At 42.5% G+C, this 22,198-nt stretch overlaps 1 protein-coding gene across 2 annotated transcripts; it reads left to right on the plus strand.

Moving 5' to 3' along the window:
* Positions 1-116: 116 nt before the first annotated feature.
* On the plus strand, positions 117-21,490 carry LOC135501817 (collagen alpha-1(V) chain-like). 2 transcript variants are annotated; one of them, XM_064794146.1, is made up of 33 exons: positions 117-444; positions 5,015-5,194; positions 5,602-5,803; positions 6,088-6,259; positions 6,649-6,753; positions 7,110-8,222; positions 8,373-8,417; positions 8,699-8,806; positions 9,136-9,243; positions 9,860-9,913; positions 10,968-11,012; positions 11,509-11,661; positions 11,926-12,087; positions 12,746-12,943; positions 13,218-13,353; positions 13,617-13,804; positions 14,246-14,461; positions 14,687-14,797; positions 15,001-15,108; positions 15,639-15,692; positions 15,986-16,039; positions 16,281-16,334; positions 16,613-16,774; positions 17,009-17,062; positions 17,226-17,279; positions 17,610-17,717; positions 18,049-18,102; positions 18,468-18,539; positions 18,691-18,867; positions 19,342-19,546; positions 19,921-20,102; positions 20,391-20,597; positions 20,724-21,490. In XM_064794146.1, exons 1-33 carry the CDS (start codon positions 339-341, stop codon positions 20,868-20,870), a joined length of 5,094 nt encoding a protein of 1,697 aa, XP_064650216.1. In that variant the 5' UTR covers positions 117-338; the 3' UTR covers positions 20,871-21,490. The 2 variants fall into 2 exon arrangements, with proteins under 2 accessions (XP_064650216.1, XP_064650215.1); XM_064794145.1 differs by lacking the exon at positions 9,860-9,913 and adding an exon at positions 10,264-10,317.
* Positions 21,491-22,198: the final 708 nt, after the last annotated feature.

Consider the following 22,198-nt stretch of genomic DNA (forward strand, 5'->3'; position numbering starts at 1 on the left):
ACAGACAGCAAATTCAGGCCAGCCTCCCTGATTGCTTTAACTGGCACATTGTTCATGAGAACCAGATGCTTTTAAGTGCAGAGCCAATTGCTGCCACGTAGTACAGGGCTGGGTCAGCCTCACTTCGGAACAGCACAGCTACAGCGCGCAAACGAGGATCCAGCATTCCTGCACAAGTTCCAGAAGCAACAGTGCGCGCTGCGTTGCCTTCTGAAAAGAGAAGGACAGGCCGCTTTCGAGCGTTGCTCCCCACCGGTTTGGGCCCTACATGGCGTCGAAGTGGAGTCTCGACGCGTAAGGAGGAGTAAAAGCCGGTGTGCCCGCAGGAATCAAATAAGATGACACGAGGAGGGACACCGTGGGCTAGGCCCTCATGCCTGGTGATTTTGATCCTTGTGATGTTAAGCGCCAGGGCAAGGGCTACCCTAGTCCCACTGGATATGGGTAAGTGGTTTCAGAAATCTACGCATGCGGTTGTTATGTAATTAACATGATTAAAAGCCCTGCCACACCCTTCCCTTTGCCTCGTCTTGATATTTTGGCCCCTTTTTCCCGAAAAAAGTTTGGTCGTAGATGTTTGTCAGCCACGTCACAATCGGGCAAGACAATGGCCGTCTCAGGTCACGAGGTCGATTGTAAAATTTTGTCCTCTGGAATGGCGACACGTAGGTTTTTTTAATGAAACACCCCGATGAATCCAATAGTCCATAGAAAAAATACCAACCTTTGCGTTATTTTGGAGGTGCAGACTTCTTGAATCTCGGGATCGCAAGACGCTGCATCGGGCAGATGTTATGTTGAACGAATGTTTCTAGTCTTTTGCGGGCAGCAATTGGGCGTCTTGGTCTTGGCGATACGTTTTTCAATCGACCTTTTCTTGAAAGGTATCGTCTTAGTTTATGATCAGAATGATGATCGATGCTTTGTTAATGTTATGATAACCCTTGAAAACTATCCTAAAATAAATCCTTGCGATTTCGTCATAGCGACATGTGCACGTGGCAAATTCTCCAAATGAAACGAACACAGATTTCGTTCCAAAATGTCGCTAAAAGTGAAAGAAGAATTGCGCTTTTTGATGACCATATTGCTCCAAACCTCCTACGGTGGATATACCTGGTTCAGACTTTAAACGGATTTGATAATCATGCGGATTATTACAAGAGAGAACCTAACTGGAGAAGGAGGGATTCTTCTACCGACGTCATGCGAACAATTTTTGTCCAGATGGTTTCAAAGGACATCAAACTTAGATGCGATGAATGGGCATCCAAATCGCATCGGCCGAAAATGGGCTCCGTACTTTTCTGTCGGCTTAGAATATCTAGGAGGATGCTACCGACATTGACTACGACGTTTCTCCTTGTTTGTACCTGCCGGCACCACGAGCGTATAGAGCGCTGGTCTTCGCTCGTCTTCACGCTGATTTTCGGCATGTCGCTGCCTCCTTCAAACGAAGTCATCGATGGACCTGCCATAACAATACCCCAGACAGTAAAAGTAAAACAAGCTGTGGTGTCGTGTTTTCCTCCATGTCTACTTTCTACTAATGAGAGCCAATTAGGCCAAGTTGAAACGATATCATCATAGTTTTTTTTAAAATAATTTTTGCATCTCCATTAAGAAAGTTTCTATCATCATTGGCAGCATCTGTCTGGCGGACAATGATGGTTGTCTTGACGAATATGGCCGTCTCCGGGGCTGATTGGACTGGTGTAACAGTCTGACACATTCCCCTTGACAAAATTTCCTTCCCTTTCGTATGGTAATGGTTCAAAAGAGACCCATGACCTTCAGTACCTCGAAGATTAAAGGTGCATAATGAAATCTTTCGTCTGGCAGTCACTCTTTTTTTTAAACACACCAGCATGATTGTTGTCTTCACTCTGTCTGTCATATCCTGACTGCAATATGAAAGGCCCGCTGACTGCAATAATGTGGCAGGCCCTGCTGACTGCCATATGGCAGGCCTTGCTGACTGTAATATGGCAGGCCGACTAAGTTTTTCTGGTCTCTGTGATCTTCAGACTGTGATACAAGGGTACTAGCCATTCCCATGGACAATATGAAATTATATTTGAACCTCCCTAAGGACACCCTTGGCACTGACAAATGCTGTCTTGATAGGTGTCCTGATTTATTGGGGTAAACTAAATTGAAATGGCCAATTTTATTTCAGACCAAAATCATTGATACAGAGGATGTTCCGTTCAAAGAGGTGACCAAAAAAGAGGTTCACTTTTAATTTCAGATTGCTTGATGTGGACACCATAGCACTGTTTTTTAATTTTCAGAAAATATTTTTTCTCAGTATATTATATTTAATTCACAATCACATCTTGGGGACACACACTGATATAAAGTAAGCCAAAGAGTACCTACATCTCATCTGGTATTGCCTGATTTTAAAAAGCAGTTAGAAGCTTTTAATAAATGCAAGACTATTCATAACTCATTTTACAGTTTAACCTACTTTATATATTTTAATGCAGTCAACTTTAACCTTGCGTGTCTACAACAATTCTAATAGAAATATTCCTCACTGATCTTAAGCAATTAGTCTGTTCTTTATAATGGTAAAATTGTCTTTAATTAGCCATCACGGCTATGGAAGGCTCTTAATTGTATGTAAAGTGTATGTCTCTTGGGTTGTGAATTTGAAATAAAGAAAGTGGAAAATAATTGGCATGAGGCTGGACCTAACCCTTTGTAACATTTAATTCAAGGCTTTAACTTTGGAGTTGTGGCAGGTTCTTCAACACAGGCGGAGCCAGGATTTCTTAAGGGGGTCGTTTTGCTCAAAGTAGGGGCTGTTTCTCAAGAATTAAGGGATTTTTGTGGTCCATTTTTAAGATCTCTTTCTGCACTGGTGATTTTCAAGTCAAATTCAAATGTTGTTTTTTAAAGTGGGTCATTCACACTGCCCCCCCCCACCCCCTCCCCCAATGTCCTTGCCTACAACCATGTTCAAGAGTGATGAATAGCGTACTGCCTCCTACAACTTTTTGTCAAATTCATCAACTTGAAAAGGAAATACTTCTAAATGTCCTCGGAGTTTGCTACAGTTTGATCAGTTTCTGTCAACTTCTTCTTCTTCTTCTTCTTCCGTTAAGTTAACTTCCTTCATCATATTGAAGATTAATGTAACTGGTAATGTGTGTGCGCTAGCCTACAACTAGGGGGAAACATATTGCAAACTAAGAAGGTATAGTTCTGAGTAGTCATATGCTAAAGGGTTAAATCCATTATAAAATCTTTCATGAGAAAAGAATAAAATGTCCACTCATCATACTAGTGTTTTTTTGCTCACTGTGTGTGTGGTCCATGCAGAAGAATCACCTGATATCTATCCGCCTATCACTAGGCTAGAAGAGTACATTGAACTTTTGAAACATGTCCTCAACACCATGTCTGTCAAAGGTGATTAGGATAGATACCGACTAATGTCTGAAAGTCTTTGGTTTAGATTGCGATGTTCTGGAGATAGGACCCACTCATGGCATAGCCAAATCACCGAGTTCTGCTTTCTAGGTCTCTCCTATGGAATGCAGTTCAAAGACTTGGTCTTTAACCCAAATTGTTTAAGACAATATAACTCAATATAATTGGGGGCAGTAGGCTGGTATTGTCTGCTGAAAAAAAGCTGACTTTGCCTATGATAGCATGCAGCCAGAGGCTGTGTTAACCATTGACTAGTTGAGTCAAATTACCCGGCAGCTAAATTTTCTTGCTATTACCAAGTTAATGGTCTCCTGTGCTATCTCGAGACACTTCTTTAAAGGGTGCTTCTTCACGCTGAAGATTAATTAAAGTGTCCAACTACAGATGGAATATAAAGTGGTTGCATAGACTTGGATTTTTTGATAGGCCTATACACAGTAAGGAGAAGCTAAGTAGAGTGATTAAAATATGACACTGCCATACAATGTATAAAGAAATATTAAGTCATTTTCTGATTTCCCACAGCAGCCGCTTATTCCAGTGTCTACAGAGTCTACTTTAATTGATTTAATTGAATATGGAAGCAGACAGTGTAGGCCTATTTAGGAAATGCATACCATGTCAATTCCTTTTGTGGTTTCCTTATGTTGATGCTTGTCTTGTGTCCACCATTACAGGCGATTACTAAGTATGTCCAGCCTATTGTCTAGCATACCATTGGTCTAGACAGCCAGCATCCTATATTAATCATGTTCTTCCAAGACAATGGGATACTTGTTATTTTATGTATATTGGCACTTCCGAAATGCAGGTTACCGGAAAACAGGTTTTTTACTGGTTTATAGACCAAGAAGCTAGAGGTACTCCATCTTAAATACAAATCAAATGATATCAAACTTTTTTCAGGCACTGAGCTGGGATCATCTCAATTATAAGAAACCGGTCACCAGTAGGGGATACCCTAAAGAATGGGTCAGGTATACTTCTAGTTGCACCCAAGTTGACTGATATATATTGGAATTGCAGACAATATAAAACCAGACAGAATAAAAACAGCCAGACTTGAAGCAAATTATTTGGCATATGGAAGTCTTCTGGTTTCTAGCTAGGTCAAATTCTAACCCATTTTAATCTCAGTAGACATTATGGTCTTTTTCTTATTCATTCTGCCTTAGAACCTGAATTTCACATGCCTACTGTGCAATTGAATACCAACTCCTTATTTTGACCCATCTGTTCAAGGAACGTGGCATTAAATTAAACGTTTACTGGTCTTAACAGAAAGAAATAACACCAAGTTCAAGTAAACATTAAAGTTAATTGACTTGGCTTGTATAACGACAGCGCCGGCCTTTGACCAAGCATATTGTAGTGGATTAGTGCCAATTAGGGATAGAGATGGAAAATGTTATGGAAAGCATAGTTGTACATGTTGCTTGATGAATTATTTCAAATGAAACTGGAAGAAAAGTTGACTGGAGTTGTACGCAGGAGACAATGTCCTTGCCTGTCACAACTTCATCTGTTATTAGTCTACATATAATATTAAACATATCATTTATTAATTTTTCAGGAGAAGTCGATCTTTTAGCAGCCATGATCACGGACGACGCGTTAGGGGTAGAGAAGGTGGATGGAATGTGTACGAATCGACCGCTCTCAGCAGGGATGAAGGACAAGTTCATCAACGACGAGGCATACACCATCTATTCATCGGCAAGCTTGTCGGGTCATGCAGATACCATTTTCATGGGTAAGCCGTTGGGAATCCAACCGCCAGGCAGCACCTACCGTTTGTGGCTTGGGGATGGCAGAATGTCCAACAAAGAAGAGCAAATGTCTCTAACTCCTCTGGCTATCATCTTTGTCACAAATATAAGAGTGCTACAGAAATTGTCAAAAGAAAGTTCTTTGAAAACTTTAAGTGTTTGAAACTCTTCTCTAAAGTTGCAACATTTCCTTCGAGATTTAATATTACTGTGTCTGAGAGAATATAAAATCACAAACCTGCAAGTCAGTCAGAGTAATTCCAAATTTGGAAAGGGTGAAAAAACTCCTACATTTCCAAATTTGGACTATTATGAAACAGAATGGCTTGTTTCGTGAAAAAACTTCATACTGCAACAGGAGTGAGACCTGTAGTACCACTTATTCTTTAAGATGGCGACTTCCCCCAAGACTTTACCATCATGATGACCTTCAAAACCAAGGCTAGCGGCTACCCCTTCATCATCTACAGTGGAGAAACAGCAGACAAGGCACTTGCAGTCAACATCGGAAAGAAGGTGGAATTCATCTACACAGACACGTCGGGAAAGCCTGGCGCGCCAATATTTTTCGACACAGATCTAAGAGACGGAAAGTGAGTCACGATGTTTTTAAAAAAGAGAACAGGGAAAACAGAAAAACAAATCATGATCTATAACCTATTAATCTATGCTGGTTAATACCCTTGTGCAAATAAGTGACACTAGGCTATACTAGAAGCTGTTAGAAGTACCATGTTTGACCAAAACACTTTATATCATACATTACCTATCAGATATTTTGAAGATCAAGTAATTAAGCATCCTGAGGAAATCATAGACCCCTTTCAAGGAAGAATAAAGGTATTCATATTGTTCTCATTGACTCATTTTCCTACAGGTGGCATCGAGCATCTTTAATGGTCAACCAGTCCTCAGTCTCTCTGTTTTTGGACGGAGTCAAAACAGAGACACAGTACCTTGGGCGAGATAACTCAGCAACCATCGACACCCAAGGTGCTGTCTACATTGGCCAGGACATCTTCGCTGATGTTGGTAGTGGAAAGTTCACGGTGAGAGTACAACCATCAGTTTGTTTAGAAACTTCATCTTATTAGGCACAAATAGGGGCCTGCGCAATAACAGCAGATTACTCCTTGCTTATGATGGACTCAATCCTCTATAGAGAGAAGAATCCTTAGAGGACCCAGTGGGCATCCAAAGGTTGTGGTAGTGGTAGAGCACAACAATCTTCCTCCCCAATGAGGTAGATTCAGAATCAATTCAGTAGAACCGCCATAATAAGGACAGGTGATATCCTTAATACAGAGAGGTGTCCTGCTTACAAAGGTAAAGTTGAATTGAAATGACCAGTTCTGTACCAAAACCAAAGAGGGTGTCCTCATTGCTGAGGTGTTTGCCAAAGGCAGTTCCGCTGTACTTGCGTAATCTATTTTTTCAGGGTGACATCCAGGATCTCATGATCATCCCAAGTGCAAAAGCTGCCTCGAGACACGCCTCCTACTATGCCCCAGATTGCGGATATGGTTATAAGCTCATGATGGAGGTAAGAGTGCATGCTATAATTCCAGTCCAGGCACAGTTTTTTTAGATTAGATAACTTTTGGAAACTATGCCCATGTACTACAAAATCTGCAAGAAGAGGTAGGAAACTTAGAAGGCAACACTAAACTTCAGTTCAGTCATTAGAGCCCTCTTTCAGTGCTGCTGTATGCCTGTCTCAATATCACCAAAAGAGATTCATTACAAGTAGCTCACCCTCAAGAAGACGACACATGAATCCTTTGCACTTGAAAAAATGGCTTTTTTTCTTTCAAGTGTTCCGTTTTATAGTAGAACTGATTCTTATCATACTCCATTGGAATTGTCGCATTCTTATTGTATGTCTTTCTATCTGTTTAGAGCGAAGGTGGTGGCCTTTTGTCAGGACAAGGGGAGGCTGTTGAGTATGAAGCCTCTGGAGATGTTGACTGGGGAGCTGGAGGTAACGACACCGATGGTGGTGATTATGGAGGTGGAGGTGAGGGTGGGGATTATGGAGGTGGCGGAGGAGGGGGTGGATATGAGACCACCACCTACTTCTACATCCCAGGCCCGCCTGGTCCCCCTGGAGCACCAGGTTACCAGGGATCGAAAGGAGAAGCTGGTTACCCTGGACGAGATGGCATCCCAGGAGGCATCGGTATCCCAGGACCACCGGGTCATGTTTTCGTGATCCCACTTCCAACAGGGCAAAGCAGAGATATTCAGAACGAAGCAACACAATTCAGGACACTTTTACAACAGCATATGTTGTCCATGCGAGGAGCTCCAGGTCCTCAGGGTTTGACTGGGCTACCTGGACCTGCAGGTCCGACTGGGCCTGATGGACCAAAGGGAGAAAATGGAGACCGAGGAGACATGGGTATCATTGGACCAAGAGGCCCAATTGGAGGACCTGGAAGAAATGGAAGACGTGGTGTCTCTGGTAATGATGGTGCACGTGGTGCATCTGGACCACCAGGTCCAAAGGGTCTGAGAGGTTACCCCGGAATGCCTGGTATGCCTGGCATGAAGGGGGAGTTTGGCCCACAAGGAATAACAGGTCAAAGGGGACTTCCTGGAGACACTGGTGAAGTTGGTGAACCAGGAAACATGGGCACTGGTGGGCCTCCAGGGGATATGGGACCCAGAGGCTTCACGGGAGAAATAGGATCGCAGGGCACTACAGGTCCACCAGGACATCCCGGTAAACTAGGCCCACCTGGCCCTAAAGGAGGAATAGGAGGCGTTGGACCCAGAGGGAACATAGGACCTGGTGGCCCATCCGGCCCAAGAGGACCTCCTGGTCCACCGGGCCCTATTGGGCCAAGCGGTTTGGCTGGACCCACAGGTAAACCTGGCTTGCCAGGTATGCCTGGAGCCGAGGGAATGCCAGGACATCCTGGGCTGATTGGCCCAATGGGAGAGAAAGGAGACGTTGGTCCTTCTGGACCTGCTGGAATCATAGGATACCCAGGAAGCAGGGGTGCTAAGGTAAGTCGGGTCTCAAGCGAGGCTTAAAGTAGCAGTGACTTAATTTTTTTCAAAAAGCCATATAAATCTGTACTGTAAACCAAATTCTCCTTACAAAGCAATTCCAATTCCTATAACTTTCATTGATCAGCAGAATTTCTCTACCTGCAGGGAGACAAGGGACCAAGAGGACAGTCAGGAGGTAGAGGAGAAGCAGTAAGTTATATGAAATTCAACCAGTCACAAAACCATGTACAAAATGGCCGACAAAATCAAGATGACTGCCATAAACATTTGCATCAAGCGATAAAACCTGTTTGGAGAAAGACGGTCTTCTGATGAAGAAGGTCTATTTCCCCTTGACCATTCACTCTCATAAACTCTAATGCAACGATGGCTTTTGTCAGGATAACATGTCAGATTGCAAAGCTGATCATTCTTGCCTACAAACAACACGCATCAAACATGAATTAACTGAACTTGACTTTCCATTATAGGGACCAAGCGGCCCAACAGGTCCAAGAGGTAATGAAGGTCTGAAGGGCTCAAGGGGTCACAAAGGTATGCCTGGCTCCTCAGGTGAGGAAGGACCTCAGGGACCAAAGGTAAGGGATTAAATACACAAGAATTTGGGCTAACCCTGAACAAGTGGAGTAGCTTCAAATCCTTTTTCTGGCACTAACTTTCATACAGCAACACCCAGCTGTAATTAGTGTGTAGGATTCACAAGCCCTACTTGGATGTGTCAGTGGGACGTATTAAACCAAGTGAAATGAAAGTGGAAAGGAAGAGTTGCCTATAAAAACTTAGTCACTTGTATCACTTACGGTCATCCTGACCTTGAATTTTGACAAATTGTGTAGATAGGCAAGAGCTGAATTCACCATGTCTGGTTAAATGTACATTGATTAGAGATCCTACTTTGACTTTTTAGGGTGAGATGGGACCAAGAGGAGAGACAGGATCTCAGGGACACCGCGGGCCAAAGGGCAGTCTTGGAATCCCAGGATTCCCTGGTTACCCAGGTTCTAATGGAGAGAAGGTAAATTTTAAATGATAAACAACCAAGGATTTCATTGAAAGTTTGGCTTCATCTCGTTTAAAGGGAAAACTTGTGCATGAGATATGTCGGTTCTTCACACAAAATGGCTCTAGCTGGACCACGAAGCCAAACAGCATTGGTGACTTAAATCTCATACCCAAGTTATCCTTTAAAGACAGTATAATAACTACGATGCTGATGTCTCATTTTAAGACAATGGAGGTCTGCTATTACCTCTTTTTTAAATGAACACAAATAGACGTTACCTCAAAAAAATTTGACATGTTTCAAAACATTTTCTTACTCTTTCAGAACATTACATTTGCTTTGTATTCACATTTTGAGCGCGGAGCTTCAGGCGCTGCAGCGATCTTGCAATGCACTTTCCAAGATTTATCTCTTTTAGCATTTGGTCAATTTTGGAGTTAGTCAAATCGTTTGCCTTTATTACTCCTTTGAGGGATCAGTTGGGCAAACATGTAATCTTCCACTACTTTTCGGGGTCAGTTGGGCAGCCATGTTGATAGTCATATCTTCAGCTTTCATTACTACTTTCAGGGGTCAGTTGGGCAAACATGGAGTTAGTCAAATCTTCAGATTTCATTGCTACTTTCAGGGGTCAGTTGGGCGAACAGGTGCGCGTGGACGCCTTGGAGAAAAAGGGGATCAGGTAAAAAAATCTGAGCAATGCTGCGACGGTCGCCTGCCACTAGAATGCTTGCTGAGCGCTTGCTGCATGTGAAGCGATAAACTGTGATTGTTCAGGGTGTGTTTGAAGGATAGGTGAGTATACTAGACCATACGTTTTTGATTTCTTGGATTATACATGTATATGAGGTGTTTTTTTCTCTCTATTTCTACTCTGTTCAAAATTCAGGCAACAAAATCTATTATTTTCTGGTTTAGAAAGACTTAATCCAAGAATGATAAAACATGTGGTTATGCCTGCGTCATGCATTGTATAGCGCTGATGAGGGTCCTGGCACAATACTGTAATATTTTACCCCATTTTGTTGACAGGGCTCTGTCGGGCCTATCGGTCGTCGGGGAAACTTTGGTAACAAAGGAGATGAGGTAGGTTATATAGTGTGACTCAAAAAAAGCAACTTGAAAGGTGAAAGAAACGGTGGTAAATCAAGTCGGAACCAAAAGCGCCCCTCAAACAGGCAGTCTTTATACAAGATGACAGTGATGTCCGAATCTTTGGCAAATATGAAAATAATTGGATGCTCTCTTCTGAAAGGAGTTTCCTAAACAGTTGGTACTTCTATACATAATTTGCATAGTTCTGGTATATGTAAGTAACATACAGCAAATGTAGATTCGCATAATTTAGAACACTTAGCGATTAGCATGGATTCAATACAATCTATATTGTTAATTACAGGCATGAAACCAAACATGTTTACAATTTGTGAGTTATTAATGTGAGATTTTTCATGTAACACAAACTTCCTATTTCAGAGTAGCTTTGTTCACATATGTAATCACAACTAGAAATAATGTTTATCTTTTAACGAGACAGTATCGAAAAGTCAACTTTGGCAAGTCCTCGAATACTCATACCTTTTTTTACTGTTTGCTGTGTAAATAAAATCAAATAAATGGAAATGTCATTGAAGTCAGTTGTTCCCCAAAAAGCATGTATAACCAAGCAATCCATCCGGACAGTTTTGAAGATTTCATCAACCACCAAAACTAAAACAAATGTAACATTTTTTCAGGGACCAAATGGGGTTATTGGAGAACGAGGTTCACCAGGACCAAGGGTATGTATGGCAAATGATCCAAGACAAGCAAGGAGGACACCAGAATGGTGACTGGAAGCCTTGATGTCATGAGTTCATTTTATCAAGAATTCTAGATTTTGTGGAATTTTTTTCACTAGGACGTGTCCTAAATCTTCAATTACATGTGCTACAACACAAAAGTATTCACCACTCAGTGAACCGGGGCCCTGTAGCTGTTATATGAATGAAGCTGTCTGATAGTAAACAAACCCTTTTGGAACACAGAGGCATGGACCCACAAGGACTACCTTTAAACCATATCAAATAATGGGATAGAAAGGAGTTCTTCAATACATGTAGCTAATTCGATAGATGCCAAGTGACAGATAGAAAGGGTCAAATAGGAGTCATCAATGAAAATTTCAAATCTAAATAAGACTTTAAGAGTTTAAGATTGAACAAAAGTCTCGAAAATGGAACAATGCTATTGAGAAAAGTGCTGAGGATAAACTAATTCTTATAAATTTTGTTTTAGGGTCTTCGCGGCGAGAAGGGACCGGTTGGCAGCACAGGTTCAGTCGGAGCAAAGGGTGAGCGTGGTGAACTTGGCTCCCCAGGTATGATAGGAGAAAGGGGTGTCCCAGGACCACCGGGAGCACCAGGCTTCCAGGGTTCTATCGGAACACCAGTGAGTATAATCTGCCACGCACAAGTGGTGGGGAATGATCTTTAATGGAGATCCCTGGAAGGGCTGAAAATCATTGGGATTTGGAATAGACACTCTTATCTCAGCGAGATGCAGGACAATCAGTGTATCAGGACTCAGCTGAAGTAATTATTCAGGACTGGGCCTTTTTAATCATTTCGGTAAAATTTGTTCCTCTGATGGGGATTAAATTCAAAATAAAATAAATGCTTCTTCTCTTCATTCCTGAATCTTTGACTTTTTCAGGGCCCTCCAGGTAAACTTGGTCCCAATGGCTTCCCGGGCGAGCGAGGACGACAAGGAGAGAGAGGCCCAGCAGGTCCATCAGGTTCACCAGGTGTCATTGGACAACCTGGCGTCCAGGGAAATTCTGGCATCCCAGGTGAACGAGGTGTCCCAGGACAAATTGTGAGTACCTGGGTATCGATGGCATGGAAATTAATTTTTTGTCTTAAGCCAGTACCAATTACCAAGTTGGCCGTTGTTGAAATTTGAATTCTCCGTAAGTGCCACATGCACTCAAATGTAATATATAGGGGGTCAGACATAGCATTTCAGAATTTAATCCAGTTGCAGGACATATATGACTTCCATTCCGACTTCAAACTTTGAGAGTGAATTACAATTGTATGATGACTACTTTGATCAAACCAAACACTTACACATTGATAAACCCGCCCCAAAACATTGTGGGCCGAATTTACGAAGGGTGTTTAAGAGTTAGACGCGTGTAAATTCTACATAATCAGTTTCAGGGCCTAATGCGGTTTTCATGAAGAAACCCTGCAAGGCCCTGACTCTGTCTATTCAGACATTAAACGCTGTTTTAAGCTAAACACCCTTTGTAAATTCGGCCCTGTAAATTCTAGATCTGACCTGTACGTAAGGCAGAAATAATGAAGTCACATTCCAAGTTGTGGTGATGGCCTATGACTTGTACTATAATTTTATAAGCTGAACATTTTGGACTTGCTGTGCCAAGAAAGAGCATTTGAACTTGTCACAATCATTTCAGTAAAGTTTGCCTGACATCTTATTTCTTATTTCACTAATATCTTATTTCCAGGGTGTCCCTGGAGATATTGGAGCACCCGGCGAGACAGGCAAAGTCGGCGAACCTGGTCCCCCTGGCTCAGAAGGCAAACAGGGTCACCAGGGAGAACTGGGAGCTCCAGGGTTCTCTGGCCCTCGTGGTCTTCCCGGTCCAGTGGGTATGCCTGGTGCGAAAGGAGACTTCGGGCCTCCTGGACCTGCTGGACCACGTGTATGTGTCTTCTTATTCCTTTTTTCTTCGTCAAACAAGTACTTGACACCAAAGCATACATAACTTCATTTTTCTAAGACATCTTATGTAATTTAGAATTCGAATTTGTGAAAGAAATGTTATCAAGAGACAGCTACTGAATTTTAATTCAACGGTTTTGCCAACATGATGACATAAACGATCAGGGACTTCAAAATATTAAAACTGATAGTATTCTGCTTTTCTCACCTGTGGCAATACTCCCCTGAAAGTTTTGATGTATTTGATTTTTTAGGGAGACAAGGGAGTCCGAGGAGAGCTTGGACCTGCTGGTCCAGCTGGCCCTAATGGACGACCTGGTCCACCGGGCTTCACTGGATCCCAAGGAGAAAAGGGCGACTTGGGCCTAGATGGTCCACCAGGGCCACAAGGTGAGAGTTCAACCCTTATATTCTACTTGCCCTCTAACCATGTTAGTTCTTTTTGGTGTTAGAATTGTGTCACTGCAATTGGCCACCAAAAGTAACTTGTAACTGAGCAAGCGACTTATCGCTCAATCAGGCAAGGAAGGATTCCATCACGGAATAGGTAATGCAATACAGAAAATATATCCTTGAACACAGGGTCCTAAATGAGATATGAAATTGACCGGATACTAAAGTGGAGGACTAATAATACGTCATATTCATCTTAGGTCCTCTTGGTCCCCCCGGCGGAAGAGGTTTGAATGGTCCAGCCGGCCCCGAAGGACCACCTGGCGATGTTGCTGAGAAAGGATTTCCCGGACAACCAGGTCCACGCGGTGACAAGGGAGAAGTTGGCAAGGTTGGTCCACCAGGTGCGACTGGATCTCCAGGACTGAACGGAGCCCCAGGCCCCGCTGTAAGTTGACTTTGATATTTAATTGAGGTGAGAGGGGAGGTGAGGGTGGAGCAAACTATACTGCGTCAATCTTGCAGCAATAGATGCAACAGATATGTTAGAATCTCTTTATCGAAGGAGTCTCTTGGGGCTGATACCACACGGGTGCTCATGGACTAAATCATGCCACAGGTCCCCCCCGGGCACAGCTGTAAACTGATCGTGTAATTTAGAAAGAGAAGTCATGCTTTTCAGGGTGATTTTTCAGAGGTCACTTCAGCAGCTGTTTAGTGGGAGATTCTGTAGTAGACACAGTGCAGTCTCTCATGCTGTCCTTGATGTATTGGTCTTGCATCAAGATAAACCTGGTACTCAATATACCAGGATACACGTGAATTTAAATTACGTGATGTGAAGATCCTTTGTCTGCTCTAATTTAAAATATGTTTTCCTGCTTTCTAGGGTCCACAAGGAGAATCTGGATTCATTGGAGCGCGAGGCCCACCTGGACCAAAGGGAGATGATGGTCCTAGGGGAGTCTTGGGACCCCCTGGTCCCCTGGGTCAGCAAGGTATCCCTGGCGTAGAAGGTCCCAAGGGACAGGATGGTGCTCCAGGCAAGCAAGGACCTGTTGGCATACCCGGCCCACCTGGACAGAAGGGTGCAGCAGGACCCATAGTAAGTATCCTAGATCCTTTCATGATGGATTGTGAATTCCTTTGTCAGTTTGATTCCAAAAGATTATTCAGAGTCTATTTTTATATATCTCAATTTAAGCAGTTCAAAATGGCGGGGACTTTATCAGGAATATATCAGCAAATGCAGACAAAGACCCAAAATGTCAATTTCAGGTCCTTTTTTGGTAGATCTGTGGTATTGCAACACCGGTGTCTTTCATTTCAGGGTCAATCCAGCAGTCTTCCCGGAGCCCCAGGACCAATGGGCCCCGCAGGATCTAAGGGTGACCGTGGTCAACCAGGTGAACCAGGCAAGGCTGGAACTGATGGAGAACAAGTAAGTCGTCTAGAAACGAACAACTTGCACCGGTCGAAGTTGGTTGCGGTATGACCTACACGCTGGGTATAAAGTGAGTCAATGATGCACCAATGATGCAAATTTAGGGATGACAATTGTGATTTGGACTGTAGGCCCTTGTCACATTTCAATTTGTTTGTCTCTCAAAAATGTATTAGCCATCATTTCATCTTGATTTTCAGGGTCCAACAGGTATCGTAGGAAGGAAAGGTGACATTGGTAACCCTGGCATCCAGGGTGCCCCAGGCCCCCGAGGAAAGCCCGGAGTGGAGGGTCTCAAGGGAGAAGGGGTAGGTGATTTTTGTGGCTTTTTGCGGTTACCACGAAGCAGATTAGTCTGGTGGAACGGTCATTATACTTAGTGCCTGGCTCCTGAATAACAGGCTGTGGATTCAAATACCTTCTGAGCCACTTTGGTGTTGGCCAATTAGATTGCTGAGGTCAAGTAATGAGCTTGGAAGCCAAATCAGCTGCTTTGAACAATTGACGTTGAGAAGCACTGAATCGGATAAGCAACTTGTTTTCACGATGATGATGTTATCAAAGCCTTTTATGTAGGCCTCCTCTCCTCCTCAAGGGTAGACAAACATCACCACTCTGACCTTGTCAATCCTTATAGGTTCTATAGGTCTTATAAGTTTTATCCTCATCACAACAAGGTAAGGAGACAAGACCAATACTTGCTTAAGATGAAAAGAGTTTCTTTCTTATATGTAATGAAGATAATCACTTCTCCTCAATAAAATTGATATTCTTGTGAATTCCATGTAAGACTGAATTTCAGCATTCAGTAAAATGTCATTCTATCTAATATTTTTAGGGACCTGTTGGCTACCCCGGCGCTCCTGGAGCAACTGGTAGCACAGGAACAAAGGTAAAGCAGATTTGAAGTTTCTAGTACTGCAGCCACAATATTTGGGCAATTTGTACTGTAGGAACCCGGAGGAAATCTACACTGTTGAAAAGAGTCACCACTCTATCACATGAGAACCAGGACTAATCAGGGGGTCTAACCCAGGATGCAGAGGTGACAGGCACAAACGTTTCAATTGTGCCACTCTAACAACCCAATGATCACCATAGCAAATACCATAAAGTTTACAAATTAAGAAAATAATCTTTGTGGCAAATAAACTTAGTAAATCAATGCTGTATTTTCAACTTTAGGGAGACCCAGGTCCACAAGGACCTCCAGGAGAGAGAGGACAAATCGGACACCCGGTAAGTACAACAGCCACTGATAATCAAACAATTCATTTTTCATTCGATTGAGATGTAAAACCAAGCTTTTTAACTCAATGAACAGTACTTCAATAAATATTTTATACCTTCTCCACGTTTTTTTTGCTATTTTGTCTTCGTGTCTGTCGGCAAGACTGCTTGTCCTTTGATTGAGATTTAAAACCAAGGTTTGAACAGTACTTAAATTGTCCCTATAGCGCTTATTTGTTTTCATTTTCAGGGTGTGGCCGGTCCAGACGGCCCCCTTGGACCCCCAGGACAACCAGGAAAACCAGTAAGTAGTCTTTAACAAATAAGTCTGCATTGACTTTGATGTTTTCAGGCAAGCTCCAGGCCGACTGCCATGTTTTGTGGCAATGGTGTTTTGACAAGAGTGCTCCCCTCCCCTGTCTGATGTCTTATTTATTTGTACTAGAACAGGAGGTTCAATACATGATATAAAATACTTCAGGGCGGGGCAAAAAGATTGCTGCCTATTTTCTATCAGGATCATGATCGTATTGGGAATATGATAGAAACATAAGAAATGACATGAGCTTTTCTTTCTTCCAGGGAAAATCTGGTTCGCCAGGAATTCAAGGTCCTCAGGGAGAGACAGGAGACAAGGGATCACGTGGTGTACATGGAGAAAGGGGTCCAAATGGACCACCCGGGCTTCAGGGTCGAGTCGGACCTGCTGGGGCTCCTGGACCAATTGGACAACCAGGAGCTGCGGTAGGTTTAACAGTCTGATACAGGCACAGGTTCTTAACTTATTCAAGTAAAACTACCCCTGAATTGCCAGCCTAGTACATTTAGTTGAAACAATCTATGGCTTGTTATGCCAAATCAGCCACTTGGCAAAAATCAGCTCCCTGCAGCCTTGTTATAATCCAAATGTTTAAATAGTTCTTTCCAGTTCGGCGTCCCTCTGACCTTCTAACTAATAATTATCACATTTCTTTGTAGGGCGAGGTGGGAGCTACTGGCCCAGTAGGAGGAACTGGTCCAGCAGGGCCAACAGTAAGTAACCATTATCCTGCTTCATGTGGGCCGTAAAACAAATATAATAAAGAGAGACATTAGAGAATTGATTTTAAAGAGCTATCATGGCAATGCAATGCAACAGACAGCCTTGTAAGTTAGTATATCATACAAATTGATTGAGTAATGTTTTTGTTTCCAGGGTGCCAATGGACCAACTGGTCCTAAAGGAGGAGAAGGCTTCAAGGGAGGAAGGGTAGGTAGACAATAGTGAAATGAAGAGTATCATGATTGGAGAATTTTGCTCGATTTGGACACCCATAACCTGTGCAACCTGTACAATTTTTCACCTTTCCGTGATGCGACCCAGGCACGAGCTAGAATAGGCTGGCTTTTCCTATTCTTATTTGAAGGATCCCTCGCAAACTTGTGTAAAATGATATAGGGCTATGTGACACAAAATGGCTGCCCAATGCCTGACCTTGTGAGATTTAGCACGCCACAATGTCAAGGCAGAATCGGGCTATTGCTAGAAACTTTTGTTCTATTCTTTATTTCTGACAATCTTTTGCAATTCATATTTCAGGGTCTTCGAGGCCAAACAGGCGGCATGGGCCCTCCAGGTCCACAAGGTGACAAGGGTGACAAGGGTCTTCTTGGCCCTCTTGGACCACCAGGACGAAAGGGAGACCCTGTAAGTCATATCTATCTTGCACTACTTTAAGGGGACAACCTGGGCGCACAATTTAGGTGGTTGGAGGCCACAATGTGCCACACTCCGCTGATCTCTAATTATTATGATTTTGCGCTCGTGTTTGCAAGGTGGTTTCAAACATGTCTTGCCAATTTCTGGTAGAAATTTTACATACCCATTCCAATTCTTGTGAGCTGTTTATTGCCCTTTTATGATTTTTCAATGATCATGTCTGGAGAAGTCGCGGTACAGCTGGAAGCTGCTTTCATACGAAAAAATAACATGTCTCTCACCCTGCTTGTACTAGCCAATGACTTATTTCAAATTTAAGGGTCTTCCAGGACCTCCAGGCCCCGACGGAGATCCAGGTGTCCAAGGAATGATCGTAAGTAAGACCAAGCATGAATGAGACGACATAAGGTACCCCTACTCCACCCACCCGTTCTGCAAATATTTATTTTCCAGCAACCTTCTCACAGTTGAACTAAAGATATAATCAAATTTAGACCATCTTGCCCCCCCCCCCCTTTCCAACACTCCTGGGCCAGGCACGAGTATTATTGTATGACTACAGCAACTCTGTCATTTGTATCACAACAGTAGTTGAAAGCAAAAGACAGTGATTTTTAATTTCAATACAAACAGAACTTCAAAATGTTCCCAAAGCAACAGTGATTGAGTAGCCTACTTCTGCGCAGCAATAACCAACACCAGGTGATTGTCAACTCTACCTTGGTCTTTCTCTTTTAGGGAAATGATGGTCCCCCTGGCCCCAAGGGTGAGACAGGTCCAGCAGGGTCTACCGGTCCAGCTGGCCCAGCCGCAAGTATACTTTTTATAATATGATCACTGTAATATAGCGAGAGTTATGTTCTGTACCTTAAGGTTGGCATTGAAATTACCTCATAGTTTATTGGGGGTTTTGAAAAGTGGCAATAGGTAAGGTGCTCTAAAAATTGTCATTTTACTGCAGGGACCCCAAGGACCACCTGGCACCCCCGCTGACATCAGAGTCTCAGAGAACATCTTCTCCACTAGGCAATACGGCTACACTGGCACAGCTGGCAAGAAGCGAAAGCGTCGGTCTGTCGTGCCAGAGATGGAAGAAGCCCAAGATGATGAATTAGACCCCAAGAAAGAAAAGAAATTGGTAAGCAAGTCTCAAATCTTGTTCGTCATCAGAAAGTATGTTTTAGATTAAATTGTATGCAGAAGGGCCTAAATTTGATACTGATATATCCGTACCATCAAATTTGACCTCGTAATGGAGGTACTACATTCTGTTGGGTATGGCAGTCAGGTCAGACAAAGAATATTGTGTCAAAAGATCAAAAGTGCCGCTGCAGCCTAAATCCCTATTTGCCAGCATTCCAAGAGCTGAAATGGATTAGTAAATCACAAACAGATGAAGACAGTTCTGGCATAGGAGGAATCTGTTCGTCTTCATGAATGAAACTATGTCCCCTGAACAAATCTGCTTCTGTGACGACTGAGAAGGCCAAGGCTACAGTTCAAACCAAAAACAAATAAATCAAAATGATAGTTTAGTCTTCATACCTCCATGATATACATGTAGCCCTCTTTTTTGTGATACTTACAAGATAGTCTGATTCTTATTCTACAGGACGACGAGAAACCTGATGATGCCAGTGCAAAGAAAGAGGACGCAAGCAAAACTCTCACCTTGGAACAAGTGGTCAAGCAGATCTTTGAGAACATCGACGACCTACGAGAGGAAATCGAAGAGATACGTCTGCCCCCAGGAACCAAGGAGAGCCCAGCCAGAACTTGCAAGGACATCTATCTTGCCTACCCAGAGTCAAAAGATGGTATGATCTTCTGAACAAACTAGAATGTTTGTTTTGTCGAAGTTCATTTTAGTTGAGAAAAGGTTATGAGCTAAGCTGGGTAAATGACGGAATTGGAAGCTGCCGTTTCAAAAAATGTCCCTTGTATCACACCCTAACAGCTTCATCAGTGGGTTGGAAATTAGTCCAGTTAGCATAAAGAAATAAATGTTGATGCTGCATCTGATGGACTGGACTATGAAGGGTCATAATATTGTTAATCAAAGATACATATATTTTGATGAATTTCATGGTGGCCATAGAGCATAGGATAGAGCAATAGTTTGCTGTGGATAATAAGTCCAGGACCATTCAATAACTTCTCATACAGCAAAATATAATTTCATTATTTCCAGGCTGGTACTGGATTGACCCGAACCTTGGCGCCCCTCTGGACGCTATTCAGGTCTGGTGTAACATGACAGCAGAGGGCGAGACCTGCATATCACCAAAACGTAACACACGGGTCATGATTCCTAAGCATTTCCCAAGAGACGACAGCGTACAGTGGTTCAGTGACATGAATGCAGGATTCAAGGTAGGTTCAACAGTTCCAGACAAGGTTACCGTACATAAAGTTGTGTTGGGCAAATAAAGCAGGATTCACATCATTCAGATGCTCACACATGCCTTACAACTCACAGATGCAAGATTTATGATGAGACTTCTACAACAATGAACTTTTAAAACATCTTAGTGAAACTACTAACTCTTTAACATACATGTACATGTTCCCTGAATCTGAATTTCAAATAAAATACCCATCTGAGACGCGAGGACAACAGAACTTAGCATCAATATTCAACATGTGACTTCCCAATTTCAGATCAAGTACCCATCTGAGACCCAGATGGCCTTCCTGCGCCTCCTCTCCCTGAAGGCTTCCCAGAAGTTGACATACTTCTGCACCAATGCCATAGCTTGGTTCAACCAAGAGGACAACAACCACAGCAAGTCTATCAAGTTATTAGGGGCCAATGACCATGTCATGCAAAAGTTCAAGAGCAAGGATGTCATCTATGATGGATGCAGGGTAAGAAGTCATGAACAAGAAGTTGCTTTGAGTGGCAGTTATATCAAACAGATGGGTTGTCACATAAATTGGAAGAAGAAAAAACTACCAGAATATGTTTTAAAACACATCTGTCTTCCTTTTCAGAATCGTCGATCCAATGCATACACCGTCTTCATGTTGAAGACACGAAAGGTACACCAGCTTCCAATCATCGACTTAATGCCTCAAGATTACGGGGCAGCATGGCAGAAATTCGGCTTCGAGATCGGCCCAGTGTGTTTCAGTCATTAGTAGCGGGGACATAAGACTATATAAACGCCACCACCAGAATCCAAGTAATCGCGCTCACATGAGCAAAGCTCCTATACTATCGCTTCAAAATATTTGGTTTTGGAAGCAGCACATTTTGGGGATTTAGGTTTTTTTAATTTGTCTGGCTAGTGAGCACTGGGATGGATGAAATTCTCTGATTATATGTATATGTGGTGATCTCCTTTTGTAAATAGGTGTCTTCCTAAATTCTATTCAGTGTCTAATGATGTGATATAACAGATAAATTATTTTTGAGAGAGAAATTTTGTTCAGTTTAGGCAGCTTACTCACCAGACATATACATATACAGCTACGTGTACACATAAGTACATGAAATGTACATTCAAGTACATAACAAGTGCATATCAGGTCCGTGACAGACATCCAGTCACTCGAAGCTAGATGTAATATAAATTAAGAATAGAGTAACGCCAGGGCTCTTCCCCAAAATGTCCTTCAACCAAAACCTCTGAAATTGAAGTGGCATCAGTTTGATAATCGTATAATATGTTAGGTCCAAGTCTGTTCACTTTGAATGCAATGTATTAGTGAATTTTTCATATTGTAAATAAATTGGTATGTTACTTCTTATATAATAACATAATGTTTGGCATTTATTTGTTGCTAAGGATCATTAGAAGGTCGTCAATCATCATTGGACTCCACTTTGAAGGAACCAAGCATCTCCCAAAGTTGTCTATGACTCAACTGGAGTTATTTCATGTCCACACAAAAGACCATTAGATAGTCTGTGACAGTTTGATTTCACCTTTAGACTGAATTACAAGAAAGGAAATGTGGTACCTTAATCCAAAAATCGCCATAACATGTATGTAGTTGTGACTATGTCTCCACTCCCAATGATCATGAGATCACCCTCGCTCATTATGGTTACCGATGTGTACAATTGTCTCCACCTGAATGATCGTACCAGCCACATGTACATATGGGATGGTTGTAATACCTACACTGTCCTCAACCAGAGGATATTCAAACAAGGTTCTGAGACAAGACCACTAATGAATATTCATAGGTTGGAGGGTCCAGGCCTATCTATTAGACGAGTGCATGTTTTTTACTCTCAAGTACATATTTGGAGAGGTATTGACAAAATATTTGTTGTGGCAAGTCTACAGATATAAAGAAATTATTTGATGAAAAAATTAATTTCGAATTTTGCTAATTGGGTAATAGGGGGCGTGTTTTGAGTTTTTTCTGCCAGTTGGATGAAAAGAGTGGAAATATCAAAGTCTGTCTAATTTGTCGATTAAAAAAAAATTTCCGTGGTCAATCACCATTTTATTTTT

The sequence above is a fragment of the Lineus longissimus genome, chromosome 17, assembly GCF_910592395.1.
Source record: "Lineus longissimus chromosome 17, tnLinLong1.2, whole genome shotgun sequence".
Taxonomy (NCBI): Eukaryota; Metazoa; Nemertea; class Pilidiophora; order Heteronemertea; family Lineidae; genus Lineus; species Lineus longissimus.